This window comes from Mytilus galloprovincialis, chromosome 3 (genome assembly GCF_965363235.1).
Source record: "Mytilus galloprovincialis chromosome 3, xbMytGall1.hap1.1, whole genome shotgun sequence".
NCBI lineage: Eukaryota > Metazoa > Mollusca > Bivalvia > Mytilida > Mytilidae > Mytilus > Mytilus galloprovincialis.
Genome location: NC_134840.1, coordinates 95,854,941 through 95,881,296, shown reverse-complemented (window position 1 = coordinate 95,881,296; position 26,356 = coordinate 95,854,941). Strand labels below are relative to the sequence as shown.

Sequence of the window (26,356 nt, the reverse complement as noted above, 5' to 3'; positions counted from 1 at the left end):
TTGTATTTCCTACTCTAGTGAATGTTCTATCAAAAATGGTTCTACAGTGTATAATATTCATCCTAGTGACTATAGTTAAAATGTCTGTTTCAGAAGACATCACAGACACTGTTGTTGTGAGATTATCTACAGACCCAGAGGGTTTTAACAGCTTACGACGTCATTCTGGCTTAGTTATCAAAAAGAAGGTAAATAAATATCTTCATGTAGAATCAATCTCCTCCTTGGTATCGTGACTTCAGAGTAAGAAGTCGTTCATTCGAAACTACGACCGGTCAAACCAAATACGTCAATGCTTCTCCGCTAGGAACGCAGGTTTGAGGAGTAAGAGCGATGACTGGTCGGCTAGAAGTCAGGATATTAGTAATGTGCTCTGATAACTAAGGTGAAATGTCTTCCTGTAGAATGTAACGTGTGAACTAGATTAAGATTACATTTCCGTGCTCTCGTTCTGAATATATGAAGGGTCGTTTGAGTCATAATTCATTTTGTTACACGTATCATAGAGGTTCAAGTACCTTAGAGATATACGTATCAGTTTATTCATGTACTCTAGAGATATACACGTAACAGTTTAATCAGCTACCATAGAGTTACAAGTATCATAGAGGTACGCGTAACAGGTCGTTCACGTACACTAGAGGTACGCGTAACAGGTCGTTCACGTACACAAGAGGTAATCGTAACAGGTCGTTCACGTACACAAGAGGTACGCGTAACAGGTCGTTCACGTACACTAGAGGTACGCGTATCAGGCCGTTCACGTTCACTAGAGGTACGCATAACAGGTCGTTCACGTACACAAGAGGTACGCATATCAGGTCGTTCACGTACACAAGAGGAACGCGTAACAGGTCGTTCATGTACACTAGAGGTACGCGTAACAGGTCGTTCACGTACACAAGAGGTAATCGTAACAGGTCGTTCACGTACACAAGAGATACGCGTAACAGGTCGTTCACGTACAATAGAGGCACGCGTACCAGGTCGTTCACGTTTACTAGAGGTACGCATAACAGGTCGTTCACGTACACAAGAGGTAATTGTAACAGGTCGTTCATGTACACAAGAGGTAATCGTAACAGGTCGTTCACGTACACTAGAGGTACGCTTAAAATGTCGTTCACGTACATTAGAGGTACGTGTATCAGGTCGTTCATGTACACTAGAGGTTATCGTAACAGGTCGTTCACGTACACTAGAGGTACGCGCATCAGGTCATTCACGTACACTAGAGGTTATCGTAACAGGTCGTTCCCGTACACTAGTAGTACGTGTAACAGGTCGTTCACGTACACTAGAGGTGCGCGTAACAGGTCGTTCACGTACACTAGAGTAACGGGTGACAGGTCGTTCATGTACACTAGAGCTACAAGTAACACTTTGCTCACGTACAATAGAGTTTCACGTAACACTAGATCTGTTATCGTGCCCTAGAGTAACGCGTAACATGTCGTTTACAACCAAAGAGGCACACGTAACACTTTGTTCATATACCAAAAAGTTACACGTACCATAGAGGTACACGCAACAAGTCGATCAAATACCATAAATGCTACAAGTAACACATTGTTCACGCATGTAACACATTGTTCACGCATCCTTGAGGTATGCGTTATAGGTTGTTCACGTACCCTAGAGGTACAGGTAACTATTTGTTCACAAACCCTAGATGCACAAGTTTCACTTTGTTCACGTACTCTAGAGTAACGTGTAACAGGTCGTTCACGTACCATAGAGGCACACGTAACACTTTGTGCACGTACACTAGAGTTACATGTACCATATAAGTATGCGTAGTAGGTCGTTCACATACCCTAGCGCTACACGTAATACTCTGTTCATGCACGTACCCTAGAGTTACACGCAACAGGTCGTTCACATACCCTAGCGCTACACGTAACATTTTGTTCATGCACGTACCCTAGAGTTACACGTAACAGGTCGATTACGTACCCTAGCGCTACACGTAACACTTTGTTCATGCACGTACTCTAGAGATATGCGTAACCGGTCGTACACGTACACTAAAGGCACACGTAACACTTTGTTCACGTACCTTAGAGTAATGCGTATGTAACAGGTCGTTCACGTACCTTAGAGGCACACGTAACACTTTGTTCCTGCACGTACCCTATAGATATACGTAACCGGTCGTACACGTACGCTAGAGGCTCACGTAAACTTTGTCAACGTACACTAGAGTTACACACGTACCATAGAAGTACGCGTAGCAAGTCGTTCACATACCCTAGCGCTACACGATACACTCTGTTCATGCACGTACGCTAGAGTTACACGTAACAGGTCGTTCACATACCCTAGCGCTACACGTAACACTTTGTTCATGCACGTACCCTAGAGATATACGTAACCGGTCGTTCACGTACACTAAAAGTACACGTAATTGTTTGTTCTCGTACCCTAGAGCTGCATAAAAACTGTACACGTAACTGTTAGTTCACGTATGCGGAATAACCTGTATACCATATACACAATGAACTCGTCTGCTGGAGAATACCAACCAAGCCTTTTTTTTTATAAAGTTTTGAATAGAGGATAAGAGTTCATTTTTTATAATGTAAAACGAAATTATAATGTTTGCGTTAGAGAAGTTGTGTATGCAGATCCCGTAAGTGACGAAAAGATAGCATTAGTCATTTCAAGGTTTATTCATAAAAATTATACTCTATTTCCATCTTATTATGTGACTATGATAATACAGTTTTGAACATTAGGCGGAATTTTATTGGATAGTTAAATAATTTGAACACATGTCCAAAATGGACAGCTGTTATCACTAAGGAATGAATTGAGCGTACACAATCCTGCTTTATCCCACCAATTATATACAAACCTGTTCCAAGTCGGGTAATATACAAACCTGTTCCAAGTCGGGTACTTGTTATTCGATAGTTGTCGTTGGTTGTGTGTCCTTCTTTTCTTGGTTTTAGCACAGAACATGCGGTTGATTTCGTTTGAATGTTTCAAATTTTGTTCATCATGTCTGGGTCTTAAATGCTGACTATACATAATGGTTTTGACTGATTGTTGAAGTCTAGTGAGATATATTACTAGTAGTTAAGATCCTTGTCATGTGGACTTTATGAGGTACTTGTTCAAATCTATGTCATTTGGACTCTTTTATAAAGTTGTATCATTAATAATAATACCACATCTCCTTATTTGACACTCACTTCCTGTGAAAACAAAACAAAATGTTCAATGCTTTTAAAGTTATTAAAGCTGGAATGGTAGTAACCTGTGAAATTATGTAACTCACATTTGTGAATCGAAATTGCTATTCTATTAACAGATTACTATCAGACGAACGCTTTAAAAGTGTCATTGCCTTCAATTTTGTGAATCAAAAGACTTCCCCAAAAAAGCATCTTCGAAGGTGTTGGTTGAGTAATATTATGATGTCTTTTTGTGTGGTTTGGGTCTTTGTTTGCAGTCCATTTTTTAATTTAAAAACAAAAGTGAAAATTTGAATTTTCACTCTCTATATAGATATAGGAAGATGTGGTATGAGTGTCAATGAGACAACTCTTCATCCAAGTAACAATCTATTAAAGTAACCCGTTATAGATCAAGGTATGGCCTTCCACACGGAGCCTTGGATTACACCTAACACACCGAACAGCAAGCTATTAAGGTCCCCAAAAAGATACTAGTGTAAAACCATTCATACTTGGAAATCAACAGTCTAATCTATTTCTATTTTCAAGTATGATTTGAACATCTGATTCACTAGTGATTCTGGTCAAGATCACATCGAGTGTCTAAATTTTTGTCAGTAGGTATTTTTGATGATTTTTGTACAGATGAAACAAGAAGTGAGTACATCATAAAACGTGAAATTTCATAACATAAACAATCACAACTGAAACCGCCATGGAAAAATACGATTAAGTTCAAAAAATAAATAAAAATTGTGTACAGTTTCAGATAAACCATAAGCAATACTATATTTTAACGATAAGAAAAAATAGAAGTATGGAGACGCCATTGTTGCATTTAGAGTCATTACAAAGCTTAAAGAATGATAAAAATGTAAGTATTATTATAAATACCTGTATATACGTTTATACACATGATTAGTGATAGAGAAGGCTGAAGGTGTACATCTTTTTTATTGAAAAAAAACAATATTACACAGTATCGGAAGGACTTAGTCGAAATTTAAGTACATGCAAAAAATATGTCCATTAACACGGCAAAAGTTCGCGCGGCTATAGAAGGTAACGCCAACACTTATTTTGATATTGAATGTCTTGGTTTTTAACTTAATGTAGGTACATTGTAATAAGTATACGCAGGATTTATTGGTGTGTGCATCCAAACATATGTTTTACTTCAACTTCATACAAATAATTAAGTAAATGGACGATAAGATCAAGATGATCAAAGAAATATTAAAAATCATATGTTTTATCATATATTATCATACAAACAGATTACTGTTACTTTAAAACTATTGAATCCATACACCATGTACACCATGAACACGAGGGCGGAGGAAGTTCACGCAGTGTTGAAATTTACCACAAGATGATGTTATTTTGTTCATCAGGCCAAAATACTACAAATTTCACAAAGAAATAGTATAATGATATAACTATAAAAAAAAATACAAAATAACTTCTTTTTTGGCACTTCATTTTATATAGGACGAAAAACATCAAGTATACATAATTGTGGTGTAACGTTAGTTTTGGTAAAATAGGCACTCATACTTTACACTTTTTTACATCAATTCTTTTGGCCGCCAAATCTGATCAAGAAAGTTTTTGTGTCTAGGATTTCAATATCCTCAGCAGCAGGTTTGTGCCACAGAATATTTTGGATTCTATGTTTATATAAATAAGATGTGGTATGATTGCCAATGAGACAACTCTCCACAAGAGACCAAAATGACACAGAAATTAACAACTATAGGTCACCGTACGGCTCCTGGCTTGGGGCAGGTACATACATACATAATGTGGCGGGGTTAAACATGTTAGCGTGATCCCAGCCCTCCCCTAACCTGGGACAGTGGTATAACAGTACAACATAAGAACGAAGTATAAAATCTGTTGAAAAAGGCTTAATAGTCGTCTATCGCAAAATGCACAAAAACACCGTTTTTGACAAAATATAAAAAATGTAATGACTTTGAAGCCCACAATGAACTCGAATAAACAAACTTATTCAACCTTGATGAAATAGATCCATTTAAGAACCAAATAAAGGACATTTTGATATTTTAAGATAAAGTTGAATTTCCTACCTGACGTGAAGTGCGTTTAACTTGATTCATCATGCGCAGACATACTGATGCCCTTCTTCAGCAAATATTTACTTCTGGTATGGAAAAAAATCAGGGGTGATCGTATATCTTTACCCCATTCAAGACAGCTCACATGATTAGAATCTACGGTCTAAATTTGATAAATATAGAAAGCTAATTGAGGTAGCAGCGAGTTGTCGTGTCGTGAATAACTCGTCTTCATTGGCTACAGGTATGTATAGGAGTTTATTGTGACGTCCATTTTCAGTGAACTAGTACACGTTTTTGTTAAGTGGCCAGCTGAATCCCGCCTCCGGGTGCGGTATTTATGTCTGTGTTGAAGACCTATTAGTAGTCTTGGGATGTTTTCTGTTCTGTGGTCGGGTTGTTGTCTCTGACACATTCCCCGTTTCTATTCTCAATCGTTTCTCTATAAATTCAAATGATGATGGTGGAAGTTTTTAATGGCTTTGACTGGCTATACCCCTTGCATGGTCGGAAAATAAAGTGAAAGAGAGATCAGTAAGTAATTAAAATCGACAGACCATTGGAATTGACTAACTAAGTTATTACTATTTTTTATCGCTTGGAAACATGTGTTATTACCCCACCGCTATATTCCGGGGCACAGCCTCTTTACTTTTGTTATAATACTGTTCTTCGGTATATTAGGTGCCGACTGGTATTCACGTATCTAATGAATTTTTATATCATATCAGATTATTTTTGTGGAACAACAAATCAGACGTGATAGAGTTAAAAGAAGTAATGACCCAGAGTGGAACAGTTCATGGCATTTAGTATGTAGAAATATATTTGACTGTATTTTTACATAATTATAATGAAAGTTATTGGTACGCGTTTCAAAGTCGTACGCACTGGTTTCAATTGCTTTCGCATCTGTCTTGACAATCCGTACACACCATGCATTCATATAATGAAAGTTATTTGTTCGCGTTTCAAAGTCATACGCACTGGTTTCAAATGCTTTCGCATTAGTCTTCAAGCAGTGCACTCCAGTTCACAAGTCGTGCGCGCATGATTAAATTTGAAATTCATACGGTCGATATTTGAAATATCATGTGCATCAGTTTGAACTTCGTGCGCTCGAGTTTTTAAAAAATAGCATTATTTTATACATTATACAAAAGATATTTAGAGTTTCTAAGTGATGATATCTTAATACATATTTGATAATTGTTGTGTGGATCTCGAGTTGTGGATATCGTCTTTATTTTACATGTAAATACTATTTAAAATGAAAGATTGTCTCGTAAAAAATAAATTTGTATAACTACATTTTCAAGAGAGACCATTTTGAATATAATTTTGGAATTCCTCACATTTGTTGTATACGTTAAATAATTACAGATTCTTGTTATACATGTATGTTATGTGATTATTTAATTTTAAAGAATGACGAGATAGTGCCATCGATGAGGATATCTAGCGCCTGGTCAGCAGGATATAATGGAGACGGAGTGGTCATAGCAGTGGTAGACGACGGTGTGGAAACCACCCACCCAGATATTGATGATAATCTCGTAAATTTAAAATAATGTCATTATTGTTTTTGACCATGATTGAAAAAAAAATATGTAAAGCACATATATTTCAGCCTTATTGAGTTATTGTACAGGTTCCATTTTAACCGACAAGGATCGGATTTATTACCGTGTACTATATTTCTAAATACGCTGCCGAAAGCGCTACAAAATATTTGTTCCTTGAATGCATACATCCAATTTGATCTGTAGACAAAATATAGATCAGAACATGCTGGCATTCAATGTCGTATTGGCACAAAAGTGGCACAAAAGCAAAGCCCAACGTTCAAGAAAAACTGTCTAATAAAAATCTCAAGGTAATATTGTGAATTCATTAATTTTCGTTGTATACCAATTTCCGTGGGTTTCGTAATTACTTGTCAACCACGAAATTCAATGTTCAACGAATGACAAACTTTTTATAGGCGTAAATGTAGTAATAATCGAAACCACGAAATTAAATTTCCACGAATATGCAAGTTTTCCTTAATCCACGAAAATTGGTACCCACGGAAATAAAAGAATCCACAAAATCATATATTTTTCTGTTGGATTGAAGATTATTAACAAAACGGTTGGTTGCTGCTGACAGCACGCACAGTGAAATAATGTTAACGATAAATAGAATAATGAATTCCAGAATGACTTTGGAATAAAATATTGTGAGTCTCGAAAGTCATAATTCTATTGAGAGAAAACAAAATCGGGTTACAAACTAAAACCAAGGGAAACACATCAACTAAAAGAGGACAACAACGAAAGAACAGAAACACTAAAGTGCAGCAAACAACAAACGACAATGCAAACTATTACAACTGTCATATTCCTGACTTGGTACAGGACATTTTAAAAACAAATGGTGGATATAACCTGGTTTTGTGGCTAGCCAAACCTCGCGCTTTTATGGCAATGTTAAATACAACATTAAAATGACAACATGTATATGAAAGGAATACAGAACAAATAAATTCAAGAACATGAGAAGACATACTCCATACGGTTAGAGATATGTCATTTTGGTATCTGGTGGAGAGTTGCCTCATTTGAAATCATACCACATCTTTTTATTGTATTTAATAAATAAATACAAGGTTTATTTTTATATACTATTTCAATCCTGGTATCTATGATTAGTTTATTTTAAGGTAATGCCTATATCATAATAAATCATACAAGTGAGATATATATACATACATATCCAAAAGCAGTTAATGTGTCTATCGGCCGTCCTTATTAGGTAATGCGTAATCATTCTGTGTTTCTGCAGTCAATTTCTATAAAATTCAAAATAGATATAAATATATTAGATATACTATTTTCTTGAATGCAATAATGAATGTCCTATGTTTACATAGTACATATTTAATCACTATTGTGCGTGTTTCATAGGATACAGATAATGATTACGATTATTATGATGATGATGACGACCCAAGTCCTGCTAACAAATTTGACAGGTAAGTAAATAAAACAAAAATAGTTGTCTCATCGGCAATCATACAACTTTTTATATTATATACATATTCCCTCTCGCTATACACCCAACGTACAACTATTTGCAATAACATGAGTAACACGACGGAAGACACATGTGAAGCAGGATCTGATTAGCCTTTTGGAGCACCTCAGATCACTCTCAGTTTCTGGTGGGGTTCGTGTTGTTTAATCTTTAGTTTTCTATTGTGTCTATTATTTGGCTGTTTGTCCTTTCCTTTTTTTTTTGCCATGACGTCAGTTTATCTTCGATCTATAAATTTGAATGTCTCCCTGATATTGTTCGTCCCTCTTTTATATTACATATGTAGATATAAAAAGATGTAATATTAGTGCAAATGAGACAACTCTCGATCCAAGTCACAATTTGTGAAATTAAACCATTATAGGTCAAGGTAAGGCCGTCAACACGAAGCTTTGGTTCACACCGAAAAGCAAGCTATAATTGGCCCCAAAAATGATTAATGTAAAATCTTTCAAACAGGAAAGTCAACGGTCTAATCCGTATAAAAAAGAGAAACGGGAAAACACGTATGAACCACTTCAACATACGACAACTACTGAATATCAGGTCCGAACTTATGGCAGGTGCAAGCAAATGTAGTGGGTTTAAATAGACACAAACCTTCAGCCAAACTGAAACAATATTTTAAATTCCAACATAGAAAGACACACTATAAAATATCAATTGAAATGGTGAAACTCCATCAAAAGACATATAAACAAAAACAAGTGAACATATACCGAACGAATAAATTTGATATATGACACAATGTAAATACAAAATAAATAAAAACAAGAGGGGCAATTATTAAATAATGTCAGAAAAACAATCATTACCATGGACAAAATGCCGCAAAAAGAAAATAACATTATTATTTTTTATAGACAAAGCTTATATTATATGTTATATTTGAATTTGATATTTCAGTCATGGTACACAGATATCTGGGTTGCTTGCTGCAGAGAAGGGTAATGGTCAATGCTCTTTGGGCGTGGCTTATGGATCAACAATACTTGGTATGTTTTTTCCAGACAAACATCTACTCAATGGTCCATCCACAAATAATATGATTCAGATTCAATATTTTATTATAGTCTAACTACTTGCAATACATAAATATACAGTACATACAGAGTATACACAATATAAAACGGACAATATACAAATATAAAAAACAAGTACCATTATATTAAGAATTATGAGAGACTGTAAAAATGATTTCTATATAAAACTAGTTTAAATAAATACGATTATAATATTATCATGATTATAGAAAATAACGTTTTACAAAGTGTCAATGTCCGTTTCTGTGTGTGTTACATTGTAGTGTTGTGTCGTTGGGTCTCCTCTAACATTTAATGCGTTTCCCTCAGTTTTTGTTTGTTACCCCGATTTTGTTTTTTGTCCATGGATTTATGAGTTTGAACAGCGGTATACTACTGTTGCCTTTATTTATCAATAACAAGTATCATGTTTTTTTCCATGGAATTCTTAAAAAATTTTGGGTTTTCGTTATGTTATGAATATGTAAAATAATCATCAATCATATAAGTAAGATACTTGCAGTGAAATATTTTTGAACAGTTATTTTGACGATTTTCTCTTGATTTTTTTTTCACTTGTAAAGACGTTATGTGAAATTGATGACACCTACTAGAATAAGAATATTGAAATCTTTTAGTGAAAAAATACACATCGAAGATTGTTCAAATTTTCAAAAGATCCAACCATGAAACTAAACTGGTGTGTAGAATACCCCAAAACAATTTTTAGCAGCAATATTTTGTTGTATTATAGACATCATATTTTTCCTGAATACTAAATGGAAGGAATACTGGCATAATTGTAATGACACATGTACATTACAATCCTGGTACCTTTGATAATTATGTACATTGAAAGGGGTCGGAGGGGTCTTAATATCCAAATCTGAAATCCCAAGGTCCCGAATTAAAAATAAAATAATCCCGGCATCTCAAAATTCGAAAAAGAAAATCGCGGATCCCAAAAGGGTCTATCCCGAAATCCTGAGCTTAAAAACACCCGATCCCGACGTCCCGAAAAAGGTCTTGCCCCCCTTAATTAGCCCGAATGTTCAAAATTTTCGTTCATTTTCTTCTCTCTTGTAAAGGTGTACGTGTAATTGGAGGCCCCGGTGTAACTGATGTAGAGGAAGCTCAGAGTCTTAGACACTATGTACAGGGGGTAGACATATACAGTATGAGCTGGGGACCACCAGATGGATACGGGTTCTCTACGCTAGGAACATTGGCTACAGAGGCCATCAGAGAGGGTATCACCACTGTAAGTTCATAATTAACCTTTTTATAGAGAATAATTCTTGTTTACCTTTAATTTACCTGCAGATTGCGTCTATGAATGTGTAGAATAGAAATAAAAGGCATAGAAACGTTTATTACTAGTGGAAACATTACAAATTAACATTTCTAAGAGTAAACGTTATGAAGATTATAGGCAAGAACAGAAATAATTGGAAATCTTATATATAACACTTAAACAGAATATAAAATCTTCCATCAGCAACAAGTTCAGGCAAGGGCAAAACGCATTTAAAACCACAATAAAGTTAAACAGTCACTTAAAAATTTCTTGCTGTTTGACAGGCACAAGAATATTAAAGTTAAAATTTTTTGCGATTAGTATTTTCTCTTTTTTGTAGGGAAGAAATGGTAAAGGTTCAATATATGTTTGGGCTGCAGGTAATGGATATTTAGACGATAACTGTAATGGTGACGGCTATGTCAATAGTATATACACAATAGGTATAACAGGGGCCCAGTCGGGGAAGAATGCATACTATTCAGAGGTATGTGCGGCAGCCTTGGCAGCAACGTATGGTGGCAGCAGTCAAGATAGATACTTAGTAAGTATATGCACAATAAGTATAACAGGGCCCAGTCGGAAAAGAATGCATACTGTTCTGAGGTATGTTTTGCAGCCTTGGCAGGAACGTATGGTTGCATCAGTCAGGCTAAATCTTGAGTATATATACAAAAGGTATAACTGGGGCCCAAATCGGGGAAGATTCCATACTATTCTGAGGTATTTTTTGCAGTCTTGGAAGCAACGTATGGTGGCAGCAGTCAAAATATATACTTAGTGAGTATATACACAACAGGTATAACAGGGGCTCAAATCGGTGAAGATTGCATACTATTCCGAGTTATGTTCTGCATCCTTGGCAGCAACATATGGTGGCAGCAGTCAATATAGATACTTATTGAATATATATACAAAAGGTATAACTGGGGCCCAAATCGGAGAAGATTCCATACTATTCCGAGTTATGTTCTGCATCCTTGGCAGCAACATATGGTGGCAGCAGTCAATATAGATACTTAGTGAGTATAATATATACACAATAGGTATAAAAGGGGAGAAGAATGAATACTATTCTGAGGTATGTTTTGCAGCCTTGGCAGCAACATAAGGTGGCAGCAGTCAAGATAGATACTTATTGAATATATATACAAAAGGTATAACTGGGGCCCAAATCGGGGAAGATTCCATACTATTCCGAGTTATGTTCTGCATCCTTGGCAGCAACATATGGTGGCAGCAGTCAATATAGATACTTAGTGAGTATAATATATACACAATAGGTATAAGAGGGGAGAAGAATGCATACTATTCTGAGGTATGTTTTGCAGCCTTGGCAGCAACGTATGGTTGCAGCAGTCAAGATAGATACTTAGTGAGTATATATACAAAAGGTATAACTGGGGCCCCAAATCGGGGAAGATTCCATACTATTCTGAGGTATGTTTTGCAGTCTTGGCCACAACGTATAGTGGCAGCAGTCAAGATAGATACTTATTGAATATATAAACAATAGGTATAACAGGGGCGAAGAATGCATAATAAACCGAGTATGTTCTGCAGATAAAAATAAATTAAATTAATAATTTAATCATATGCATATGATACAACAGATATAATAAAATGTGGTATCAGTGCTAAGGAAACGACTCTACATCCCAGTCTCATTTTGTAAAAGTAAACCATTATAGATTAAAATACGGTCTTCAACACGGAGCCTTGACTCACGCTAAACAGCAAGCTATAAAGGACTCCCAAAATGACTAGCGTAACATTTCTATATATAAAAAAGAGAAACGAGAAACACTTATGCACCACATCAACAAACGACAATCAAGAACATCAGGTTCCTAACCTAGGACAGGTGCAAACAAATGCAGCGGGTTTAATCTTTTTAAAGGTACCAACCGTCAACTTTACCTTAAATAATAGTGTAACACATAGAAAGATCAACTATAAAATATCAATTGAAATAGACATATTAACACTAACAAGTGAACAATGCATGATCCCGGGATAATAATTCCCCAAGTACACTTGAGAAAAACTTGGAATGACAGACGAGTATTTTGAAAGTATTTACTCATGAAAGGACATACAAGCTACATTTACGGTAAAATATGTTAATTAAATCTAAGGGCATTTTAAACCTCAGTTTCAGAAAACCTACAGATTAATCAATTTCGAATAATATAAACATGGTAAACTACCTGATTAAATTTTCATGACTTTACCTCCGCGAGACATTTCTCAACTTAAGACAATGACATGGATTATATACAAAATGTGCGTATTGTTATGCATTTACTTTTCTACATTGGCTAGAGGTATAGGGGGAGGGTTGAGATCTCACAAACATGTTTAACCCCGCCGCATTTTTGTGCCTGTCCCAAGTCAGGAGCCTCTGGCCTTTGTTAGTCTTGTATTTTTTTTATTTTAGTTTCTTGTGTACAATTCGGAAATTAGTATGGCGTTTATTATCACTGAACTAGTATATATTTGTTTAGGGGCCAGCTGAAGAATGTCTCGCTACATTGAAGACCTGTTAGTGACCTTCTGCTGTTGTTTTTTCTATGGTCGGGTTGTTGTCTCTTTGACACATTCCCCATTTCCATTCTCAATTTTATTTATAAGCAGCCAAGATAGGCAGGTCTTAAAATGTATAAATCCGTTTAAATAATATCAAATTGTATTCGATAGTACACACATTTACATGGAATTATTGACAGAACGCATATCACACAAAAAAGCACATGCATATATAAATATATGCTATATAATATGTACGTATGCGTGTTGCGACTTTCCCATGTTTTACGACACAGCAGCAAATCTGAACAACATATGACTTGTTGATCAAACTGATCATTGATATCAGTCATATGATTTGCTACTATCCGTGTTTCGTTTAAATAAGGCCCGGCAGTTGCGTTCGATTAATAACAGTTGGAATGACAAATCAAACACGAATTTAAATAGCATTACAACAGACGATTCAAAATTGTTGTGTCAACTACGGCTAAGGCTATCTTTTCCTATGGGTAGAACAAACCTAGTGTTGTGAATAATGAAATACAGAAATAAAGCATCCCCTCCCCTCCTCAGTGTGTTACATTATTAAAATACTGTCTTAATGATTTAATGTAAAAAAAGGCGTTTTAACGGATACTTTTCTTTGTTTTCAGATCCTAGTTCTTATAACGTTATTTTTTATTTCATAGACCACAACTTCAATAAATTCCTCTTGCACAAGTGATTATATAGAAGGGACTTCCTATTCCTGTCCCATTGCCGCAGGTATAATTTCTCTAGCTCTCCAGGCAAAGTAAGTTCATATGCCTCTTATGTTTATTTTGAGCTATACAATTATGAGGGCTTGGTTTGCACACTCCTCATTTAAAGTTGGATGAAATTTAAAAACTAAATGAAGTTAAGATTTGTTGATGATTTAACACTTGAAGAGACTCTAGGAATTATATTGGTTCAGCATTAATATTGTATGTTTTCCATTAATATGTATCTATCTTTTTGGTATTGATATGGTAGATATTTGATTAAAGGTAAAATCACAAAAATACTGAACTCCGCGGAAAATTCAAAACGGAAAGTGCCTAAGCAACTGGCAAAATCAAATGATAAAACACATTAAACGAATGGACAACAACTGTCATATTCTTTACTTGGTACAGATATTTTCAAATGTAGAAAATGATGGATTGAAACTGGTTTCATAGCGCTAAACCTCTCACTTGTATTACAGTCGCATCAAAATCCGTTATATTTACAACGATGTGTGAACAAAACAGACATAATACTAGGTAAAATAGTCACAAAATGGTTACAACAGTCATCACTGTGTTACAATCTCAAAACAGACAAACATTTACAAAAAAGCACAAACACATATATCAAATTAAAAATCACATTCATTGCTTCGCGTGTTTGACGATTAATTTATCTTAAAATCATTTTTGTTTTCCTCTAAGTTATGAATATAGTATTTGCAAATAGACAAACAAAAACGACAGTCAAACAAACACACCTTGTTTTAGTTCCCCTCGGGAAAAGTGGATCTTATTTGAACGTATGTCCTTTTGTGACTTTTGGCTCTTATCGATAGTATTTATTTAAACTCCTCTAGCTTTCAGATGTTTATGTTTCAGCATGTTAAATGAGGAATACACTGAAATGCGCACACATCGCAGCAAATTAATAATTGTTGTTTTCGTTTCAAAACTTTTATTTCTCATGGTCTATCATTAACATTATACCATTTCAATGAAAAGTCAGTGTATATTTGTTTTTACTTATTCCAGTACTAATCTAACATGGAGAGATGTACAATACATAATCGTCTTATCGTCTGACAGATATGACTTGAATGATACATATTCCTCGTGGCAAACAAATGGAGCTTATAAACAAGGTACAAGCTTACAATCTTAATCAGGATTACAGTGTTTTAAAATCCAAAGCAATGTTACAACTTGGGGTGAATCGGAGATACAATGTTACAGAATTAAAGCCCCTTAAACACATAGTTATGTATGGATGGTCACAAGACTATCCTTGGATAAGATGTCGAATGTTCAATACTACTAATGATAGATACGTTGTTGATCGATGTTTGACGTCCAAAGATATTTTTGGATCTACCTACCCTTCAAAAACACATGAGATCATACTTGGATCTGGACGGGGTTCGTTTGGTGGTCTTTAACTTTTTGTGTAGTAACCTGACGAATATATTTGAGCTTTTTTCATGATGTTTTTATTTTGTTATCTGCAACTTCTGATCTTTGTGTCGCCTCTACGAAGTCAAAAAAAAGCGTTACTAAGTCGTGCTATTTCCAGAGGCGTCGTCAAAAATGTATAAGCGTTTGATAAGGCCAGAGTAAGTGGGCCACTAATGGTAGGTCAAAGTAGTATGACATATAGTATGCGGTTATATCATCCTATTTACATGAATATTATATGGACCTATTTTATGAAAGAGGCTTCAGTTATGGTCAATTGACTTTGAAACTTTTGAATAGTTTACATGTTAGAGTTTGTAAATAAATTTTTGTATGTATTACAGTTTGAACAAGAGACAAAATTGCAAAAACTTATACTCGTACGACAAATTAGATAATGTATACATACCACGTCGTCTTATTTCTATATCAACCTTATAATTTTATAAAAAGAGAACATTTTTGAAAATTTGAATTGCATTATAGTTACACAAAGTCATAATTCTGTTATTTGAGGCCATATTATGTTGAGCTATGCTTTTAGCAAAATGGATATTTGATGATTGTTATTTTGTTAATAGTTAGTCAAGTCCTTGGATTTGGGCTAATGAATGCAGCTGATATGGTTTTCTATGCACAGCACTGGACAAATGTCCCGGAACAGTTATACTGTGTCACAAACACACATTTTCCCAAGATGTAAGTAAAAAAATGATTTTTATTCACAATAGCAAGCAATTTATATATGCATGTGTGTGTGATGCATAAATGAGAATGCAAAGTTTTTATAGATATAATGCTGCCTTAAAATACAGTTTAGCTTTTTAAGTTTTATTTAGAGTCTACATGGTTTACAAAGATATGATAAGGGCACGATATACGCTCTATTCAGCTTTTAAGCGACATACAAGTATTCATGGGCTGTTGAATCAGTAATGTTATGCGTTTTTAATATTTTTTATGTGAATCAATTTAATATTGATATATATTTTTGATTTATTTTTGCATGGAAACAGGCAAATCAAATGTGTGTTGTATAATATGCGTTTACTTGTAATATATATAGTGTTGTCAATTAAGTGTTTTCTTAATAGGATGATGTTAGAAACCAGTTTTTTTTTGTGAATTATAAAATAGCCTATTGATAAAGTAATTCTATTTTATAGTATGACGACGGCAAATGAAACGTCAGTTGCTAAAACACTTATAAAATCCACAATGTGTTCATTGTCGTACATAGAACATGTGACAGCTACGGTCTCATTTTCATATGATCGATACCGAGGCTTGACTGAGATTTTCCTGGTGTCGCCCAGTGGTACTGAAAGTCATCTTTTAACTAATCGTGGGAAAGATGCTGTTAAGTACCAAGAAGCAGGAAATCTTACATGGACTTTTATGTCGGTGCATTATTGGGGAGAAAATCCTATTGGTAATTGGACATTGCAGGTCCGATCACATAAAGGATTTACAAGGGGTATAATAAATTATTTGACCTTTGAAAAGGCACATAAATAGTAACGACTATTAAATAAAGGCAACAGTAGTATACCGCTGTTCAAAACTCATAAATCTATGGACAAAAACAAAATCGGGGTAACAAACTAAAACCGAGGGAAACGCATTAAATATAAGAGGAGAACAACGACATAACACTAAAATGTAACACACATAGACAAAATCCCACGAGAATAACAAATATAACATATAAATATAACATCAAAACCAAATACATGAATTTGGGATAGACAAGTACCGTGACACGTCTTATCGCAATGTGAATTTACACTCAAAAATAAAAGAAAACAAACGACACAACGTTATAATGTAATACACACAGAAACGAACTATAATATAACAATGGCCATATTCCTGACTTGGTACAGGGCATTTTTAAAGGAAAAAATGGTGGGTTGAACCTGGTTTTGTGGCATGCCAAACCTCGCACTTGTATGGCCATGTGAAATATAACATCAAAATGACAACACAGGACTACAATATAAATAAATTGGAGAACACAATTGACAAAGAATCACACGAACAACAGCCAACAAAAGGCAACAAGTTCAAAATTTTAATACGCCAGAAGTGTATTTTGTCCACACAAGACCTACGTGTGACGCCCAGATTAAATCTATTAAATTGGCATTTGTATATTACAATTTAATAAAGAATAGTTACTGAAAATTATTTAACGAAATGAAATTCAGTGTTTGATGATATCTTATATTCAGACAACAACTGTAGTTTGAGGTTATGCATAAAAACATTGGAACCATTATAGCTTAAATCAATACCTGTTACCAATGCCGGTATAAATACCCATTTCAGAGGGAAAATTACGTTTAGAGACAATTGTTTTTTAAAATTCAAGTACTTACAAAACAAAGTAAGAAAATATCATGTTGAGTGGAGACAGACAACCCTGATCAAAAGAAAGAAGGCAAAAGATAAATTACCAGTCGATAAAATCCATAACAAAAAATAAGAGATAGAGAAACACGCATTATCGGAGCTGAACTGAGATGTTCCGGTACAGATGAACTTACAGGTGCTCCGGAAGGTAAACAGGTCATCCTACTTCTCAAGTGGCATCACTTATGTTACTCGTGGTATCTTGTTATAATTAACATTCAATGATGTCAAAACAAAGGAGTGACATTTCCACTATACTTTGAACATTTGTGCTCATGTATACTAAATATTTGTTGATGATGTAATAAAACATGTTCAGAACATTTAACATTGAAAAAAAATATTGTAACTTTCCATTTAAGTTACATTGGACTCCTGGTTTCTTACATTATATGGAACTCGTACAAATCCTTTAGCACGTAGGTATATTAGAATTTATCATATCCTTATATATAATTTTTACAGTATGACAAACGCGTAAAAAGGGTGTGAATTCTATATTTGGTGCTTTAAGTTAGTTGCATATGAAAAATGCAATGTATTAATCTATACATATTACGCTAGTTACGAACATTGTATTCGAAATGCTAAAAAGAGAAACACGAGCATGAATTTAACTCTTGCTATTATAAAATACTGTGCAATTGTCTTGAACTTTGAAAGAATCTGATAGATATAGGAAGATGTGGTGTGAGTGCCAATGAGACAACTCTCTATCCAAATAACAATTTAAAAACAAGGTAAACCATTATAGGTCAATGTACGGCCTTCAACACGGAGCTTTGGCTCACACCGAACAACAAGCTATAAAGGGTCCCAAAATTACTAGTGTAAAACCATTCAAACGGGAAAACCAACGGTCTAATCTATATAAAAAAATATTATCTGTACATCTTTTTTCACTGTTGGGTCTTAAGTTTACAAAAATACAACATTTTAAGTTTGGTATGAACTGGATGTACATGATGAGAAAAGACTACCATGTTTATCGTTAAATTCATCTTATGATAGAACGCACCGAATGAATATCTGTTTCGATTGACTACACGTTCTACAGTTTTGTTTATGTAACTAAAATAACATAAATTACCTGCGCCCGAGTCTGTAAGTGTATGTGTCCGAATTGCTTTTCTTGATTTACTGTCCTCAGAAACAGTCAAAACCGGATATTTGTAAGCCAAGATATTTACAAAATACATAAAATTGAGAACGGAAATGCTTGTGTCTATTTGATTTTGTTCCCCATTTTGTTTTTAAATATATGTATGATTTTAAAAGATCACTACCTGCTAAATATGAAACATTAGAGGATGGGTATACATGAACAAAGACAGCAACCCAACTAAAAAGATTCAAGATACATTAGTTCATTTGCATTCATGTCTAACTGTGTTGGTGAAGTTTGATTATGTAGCTCGTAGTCAATTTAAAGTCAATTTACTTTATTAAAATTGAGGACTTTCATACTATGATCAATTTGTACAACATTTCTTTAAATTGTGTATTTGCTGATAGAAGCCATAAAAGTTAGTTTACATGCAGTCAGCTCGTTATCAGGTCTAAAATACTACAAACTGTAATTAGCTGATAATTGATTGTGTTTATATGTAAGGTTGAGTACGATTCGAAAGCTTATGAGAGCCATACAAAAGCTAGATTTTAGAGAAAAATTACTAGTATTTTACATACGTCACATAATGTAGTGTGTCGTGTGTATGTTAATACATTGCATCACTAATGATAATGATAATATGATACCTAAGCTTGTTTCAGATTTTGATCAGTGTTCGAGTACACCTTGTGAAAACAACGGAAAGTGCATGTCAGTGTTTTACAGCTATAGTTGTAATTGCACTGCAGACTATACAGGTGCAAACTGTAAACATAAGAAAACTCAATCTGACTGCAATGGCGATTCAAATGTGACAGACTGTGAACAAGATGAAATAAAGTACAATAACGCTACTGATTATTATAACAGTACAGACTTTGAAGAGGGAATAAACACCAGAAATTGCACTAACAACTTTTCTAGCATCGTTTGTGATCCAGAAATAAATCAGAGTAACTACACTAACGATAATAACGGTACAACTCTAAATGGAGTGAATAAAACAAGCTCCAGTAACTACACTAACGATAATAATGGTACAACTCTAGATGGAGTGAATAAAACAAGCCCTACTAACTGTACCAACAACTCGACCGACACAAATCTAGAATGCATGCATAATAACTACACCGATATTCACAATATTACAGATTATAATCGAGGAGGATTCAACTCTAGTAATTGTACCGGAAGTTCTGACGATATAAACTGTTCTACTCTACAAACAAACAACACTAATTGTACTTCAATGTTAAACAAGACGGAATGTGATATAAAATTAGATAGAACCAACTGTTCACACAATCCTAGTCAGGTCGACTGTACAAACGATAAAAACAGTGAAGGTAAGTAACTGATTGATAACTACGTATAATGACATTGGAACTGGTGACCCTTTCGGAGCACCTCATTTTACCATCCGTTTTTGTTTTTGCTCAAATGTTTGATATTCTTGTGTGCTTGTTGTTTAATAGTTCGTCTTCTGCTCATGGTATCTTTCGAATTGTTTGTCCGATTGATATCTTCTCTTTATTCCTTAACAAAAATAAATGTATAGAGGAAGATCATAAAGTGGTAAAATTTTCAAAGAAAATTGAGAAAAGTAGATGCGAAGAATATGAAGAAAGCAAAAGTGAAATGACGGAAATTTATAGTTATTTATAGTTTTAAAAAACTTGTTCCCTCAGACCATATTGCCCATGAACATGTTATCTTGAATTTCATTGGAAGCTTATTAACCACAAAAAAGAGTACTATAATTATCGGAAATATTTTGGTGACTATGTTGAACGCATCTATCCAATCGATCGAAATTACGATAAAGGACACAACAGATATCGTTAAGTTTGCCTCATATCTTGACTTACATCTACAAATTAACAATGAGGGTCGGTTGAAAACAAAACTTTACGACAAAACAGATGATTTCAGCTTTCCAATTAATTGTGAACTTTTCACTTCTATGTAGCAACATTTCAGCAGCGCCTGCATATGGAGTATATATATATATCTCACAATTAATACGATATTCACAGGCTTGTATTTCCTATCATGATATCCTTGTGTCGTTTGTTTCCTGTTATATTTGAGTGTGAATTCACCTAATTATAAGACGTGTCACGGTAGTTTTCTTTCCCAAATTCATGTATTTAGTTTTTATGTTATTTTGTTGTTCTCATCGGATTTTGTCTAATGCTTAGTTCGTTTCTGTGTGTGTTACATTTTAATGTTGTGTCGTGTTCTCTTATATTTAATGCGTTTCCCTAAGTTTTAGTTCGTAACCCGGATTTGTTTTTTCCTTCTATCGATTTATGAGTTTTGAACAGCGGCATTCTACTGTTGCCTTTATTCTCCACACAAGGAAGCTATTAAACCAAGATTTCCAAATGATTAAGTTAAAATTACCGTAAATGCGGGGTTCATACATTGCCGATAATTGCTCCCGTTTGAGATCAGACAGCGATACGAAACGAAAAGTGAAAAAGTCGGATTACTATCCTCAATTATCAAGAATATCCTATCATTGTCTGAACGCAGTCGTTTAATTTCGTAACAGATTCCTACGGGTCGAGAATTGTCCGAATAGTTCGGCGAAGCACCCCGACAGTTCGGTGCGTCCCGTAATAAAATTAAAGGTACCAATTTTCTTGCACGAGATGCGCATTTCGACAATACATGTCTCTTCAGTGATGCTCGTGGCCAAAATATTTGAAATCCAAAGCTTATATAAAAGATGAAGAGCTATAATCCAAAAGGTCCAAAAAGTATAGCCAAATCAGTGAAAGGAATCAGAGCTTTGCATGAGGGAGATACATTCCTTAATTTATAATAATTTCTATCATTTTGTAACAGCAAATTTTAATAACACAAAAAATCCGTATTTTCATGCCAGTACCGAAGTACTAGCTACTGGGCTGGTGATACCCTCGGGGACTAATAGCCCACCAGCAGAGGCATCGACCCAGTGGTAGTAATAAAATTAACGGTACCAATTTTCTTTCACCAGATGCGCATTCGGGAAAACTCAGCCGATTTAGTCTAGTCAGACTACAATCATGCCTATCTCGTGACAGAATCTGCTGTATCGGATCAAAATCCTAATAATGTTCTGTGTATTCTGCATCGTTGTCCTGTGGAACGGGAATGATCTGGAGAAATTTTTCATTGCTGTTTTTCTGCCGATTGAGTCCAGATTGCATCCAGATCTTGTGAGGATTGCGAACCGTTATTGCCGAAACCGTTCCGGAACTGTCCCGTTATTAATACGAAATTCGTCAATAATACCCACGTCAGAGTCCCAACAATTACAGAATACAATACGACTGAGACCAGACAAAGCCGTTTGCAATGCGATAGAGCGGACCTTAATAGGATAACGTTCCGACAGCACCTGCTCATCCCGATTATTCCGACAGTTTTTGAACGGATAACTTCCGTCAGCGTCGGTTCAATGCCTGGTCACTGTCTGATCACTGTCGGATAACATTCGGTAGAATCGGTACGCAGTCGTAACATACTCGGTCGAATTTTACCTGGCGAAAGATACAAATTGGGATTAGAAGCTGATTGAGAACGGGATTATCGGGATAAATTCGCTTGAAACGGTTGAACATCGACGCTTCCTGAACAATATCTGATTGTTGTCGTGATTAAATTATTTGTTTTACAAATTGTAATTGAAGTTTGAATTTTCATCCACCTTTTGACAAATTTTAATCGGGAATGGATGACCCAAGCTTAAGGAAATTGTCCGGACGTCATCACGAATAATATGACCTTTATGGAATATCCGTTTCACAGATGATAGTGGATATTTGAAACTTCCTAATGTCATATTTACGATCTAGTCCAATTTTCACGAATGTGACCTACCGAATTCGACTTGTAACGGGGTTTGTTCTAACATGAGCTACGGATTTGTCTGTTTGTCGTTTTCTTTTTAAGACATGGCGTTGTCTGTTTATTTTTGATAAATGAGTTTAAACGTCCCTCTGGTATCTTTTGCCCTTCTTTTTTCACATACTTTTTGTTACGTAACACACCATGCTTGTCTTCACAGACTATCGAATTTCCGTTAGAGGTAACCATTTAGCGACGTTTATGAATATATAAAGTAAAGTTAATTGAAATACGACTTATTATATCAAGCATTTGGTACTGGTACTTTAATATCTGATTTACCAAGTGAATTATTTATGGACTTAAGATCGATAAGGTCGACGGCCCCTTGCACTCCGGCTTCTATAACCAATGCAAACTGTCCGCCACAAAATAGTCAACCTTGCCGAATATGACCTTAAACACCAACCAATCAATCTTAAAAGAGTCAAAACATTATCATTGCTAATCGTTATGGATTAAAGTAGTTTTTTTTATTGCAAACCTATACAGTTGCGTTATTTGTCTAAACCAATCTGTGAAACATATTTTGAATAGATTATAATAGGGGATGAAGGGTAAATTGTGGGAAGGATTGTACCACCTTGTTTCCGAATCATATATTTGAATTTTATGTAGCGTTGTACTACTTTATTGTTGTAATTTTCATTAACAAACACTGTTTAAACTAGAATAAACGTTACTGAGGAAACAAGCCAATGGGGAAAAGTATCAAAAACACATTTACATCTGGTGCAAGAAAATTGGTACCGTTAATTTTATTATACATCTTTTTATATCTAACAGTTTACAACTTAACAGGTGACGGGACAATACAGATAATCCTAATTGTTTGTGTTTGCAAAATCACTGTTCGTTCAAAAAATAGAAACACAATAATAATAAACATTACTTATTTAGATTAAAGAATGCTCGCAGTTTCTACACACATGCGCAAGACATGGGACTTGCTGATATCTTACCACTGAATTAAGTTTAACATTTTCTTTTTCAGAGTCTAACAAAACCACTTACTCGTTGATGATTGTGATATTATTGAGTTCTATTGTCTCTATGAGTGTTATCATCACTTTATTGGTTGCAGCATTTTACAAACCAAATATGCCGTCATCTATCAACCTACCTACCGTGTCCAATAGATACAGAGTAGAGCCAACATAATGATAAATTGACAATAATTTAACAGACTTGTTTATAACAACAGATACACAAACCAAGTCAAAACGAATAGATTACAGGAATAAAGAAGCAGGTTCTATCTCTTGAAAGTTGCTGTTTAACTTTACAATGACAGTGAATTATTTCCACTCCAATATCCAGAAAATTATATATATATTCAAAATTACACAGATCATTTAATTTCATATTTAGATGAATTGATGTTGTTCTTTTCACTAACAATACAAACTAGGTTGGGTTCTATTACCATACCCTCCAGAAATAAAAATCAAAGAAATGACAGACACGGTTTTCGTTGCCTTATTTTTTTTTACTTCTTAGTCAAACTTGACATATACATAAGTCAAACTTTACATATACAAATGTAAGAGGTCATCTCAGTACCAGAATCTATGACAAACGAGACGATTTTGATTTTAAATGATAAATTTCCCCCACCTTAACCGCAAATTATACCAACTTCACTTGCATATTTGATATATGGTATATGTCTTCCTATAGTGGAGTGACAGATCAAGAAAAGTTGCTTATTTTACGACTTTAATGGACCGGCATACCTGAAGGCCAAAACCGATTATTTTGCAAAGCCAATACCTTAAGCTACCCTTTTCGCCCGGTCGTAGGCATTTCATGCGGTGCAGTTTTTTTTATAAAAAGGAAAGAAAACATTTTTTACTTTTTTTTTGTCCTTTGACATATGATTTGCGTTTTATACAGAGTTTAATTATTTATTCATAATGTAAACTAGAATTCCTTATTTTTTTCTAAATTTTGTCCATTTTCACTAAGTTTAGTGAAAGCACACTCTGTATGATTTTAAAGAAGTGGTTACAACCTTTCTAAATTTAAATGACATTGATAATTGTATGATTTTCCGAATTAAATGTTTTAAACTTCCTATTGTAAAGTTTCGAATTTATTCCAAGTCATCTTATATAATAACTTTAATGAGGATTTTTAACTTTGCATTATAGTTCAATGAATATGATATGGACCTCCTCGTTATTCTGACGCTCATTGAAATATTGTAGTAATGTTTCTAAACTTCCTTTCGACAAACTGCGAAAAGTCTTGGCAATACCAGAATGCATACTGTGGGTTACTTTATTTTTGTTGGTACCAATTTTCGTGGATTGCGGAAACCTTAAATATTTGTGGATATTTGATTTCGTGGTTCTGCCAAAGTCTGGATACAACTTTATAGAAATTTGTTTTTCGTTGAACATTTAAATTCCTGGTTCACCTGTACCCACGAAACCCACGAATATAGGTTTCCAACGAATAATAATGAATCCACAGTACTTGCTTTAAACATATAAACCTGTTTATCCCATTTCATATTGCTTTGGCATTACAATTACACCATTGAGTTTGGCTCTTAAATTTTTATTGAAAATCCAAACTATCATTGTTTTTATGCATCCTATTCTGAAGTACGTAGATATCGGACTAGCAAATTTGGAAATAGACAGAATCCAAGACATGTCTTATGTACCTAATGGTATTGATGTACTTAGAAAAAGTGGTCGTATTATACAGGAGGGAGCAGAAAATAATGACTTAAATGCTGAAACAATCGATGCTAAAAATACATTTCACTTCATGGCTTGAGTTGAATTTCAGTATCAAAACAAATCATCAAACGCTCACATGAGTTCCATAAAGGTTAAACGGGGACTAGAAAGATCTTTGACGTTGAATGATTCGAAAACCAATCTTATGGCATGCTTACCTTTTGACAGCCAACAGAACGGTATGAACCTCCTAGTTCATGTTTATTGGAATAATGTGTCTTGTTTCATCAAAAACCGATATATATATATACATATTATATATGTTCTGACATATATATATATATGTCCTGTCTTTGGTATTTCTGCGACTTCTTTCGAGACAAAACTTAGATTCGATTCAATTTTCTGCAGAAAGCAGTGAACAAATTGTTCTATTTTGGACCGGTTCTTACAAAAAAGCTAAATCTGACAATTCGTCTGAAGCCTATGCTCCGGTTATAGATGTCAAGCCTCGACATGTCAATAGATTTTACAACTTTTTTATGAAACAATGTTTTAATATGTCAAAACGTGTTGGTCAACAATATGCTGTGCAAACATTTGACAATTTTATGCTGTTGTCCAAATGTAAAATGGTCTATTCCAGACGGGTTCGAGGATGAACTTTGGTATATGAGGCTAAAACAAAAAATCATTAATTAATATTAAACCAAATGTATGTCAAAGTCCATTTGCTGAATTACCCAAAAGCGCTGAAGGTATTGCACTGGTTTTTTTTCTAATTTTAAAGAGCATAGGTTGCCATTGTTTGGAGAATTCAGTATACAGTCTTGTAACCTAT

The 26,356-nt window shown here is 34.6% G+C and overlaps 1 protein-coding gene across 1 annotated transcript; it reads left to right on the top strand.

Moving 5' to 3' along the window:
- Window positions 1-24,676, top strand: LOC143069463 (furin-like protease kpc-1). The gene is made up of 15 exons (XM_076244109.1): window positions 1-188; window positions 3,946-4,056; window positions 5,995-6,075; window positions 6,691-6,819; window positions 8,212-8,279; window positions 9,248-9,336; window positions 10,452-10,624; window positions 11,001-11,204; window positions 13,882-13,985; window positions 14,977-15,086; window positions 15,978-16,095; window positions 16,563-16,873; window positions 18,174-18,230; window positions 19,585-20,268; window positions 23,817-24,676. The coding sequence occupies exons 1-15, from the start codon at window positions 36-38 to the stop codon at window positions 23,981-23,983; spliced, it is 2,559 nt and encodes an 852-aa protein (XP_076100224.1). The 5' UTR covers window positions 1-35; the 3' UTR covers window positions 23,984-24,676.
- Window positions 24,677-26,356: the final 1,680 nt, after the last annotated feature.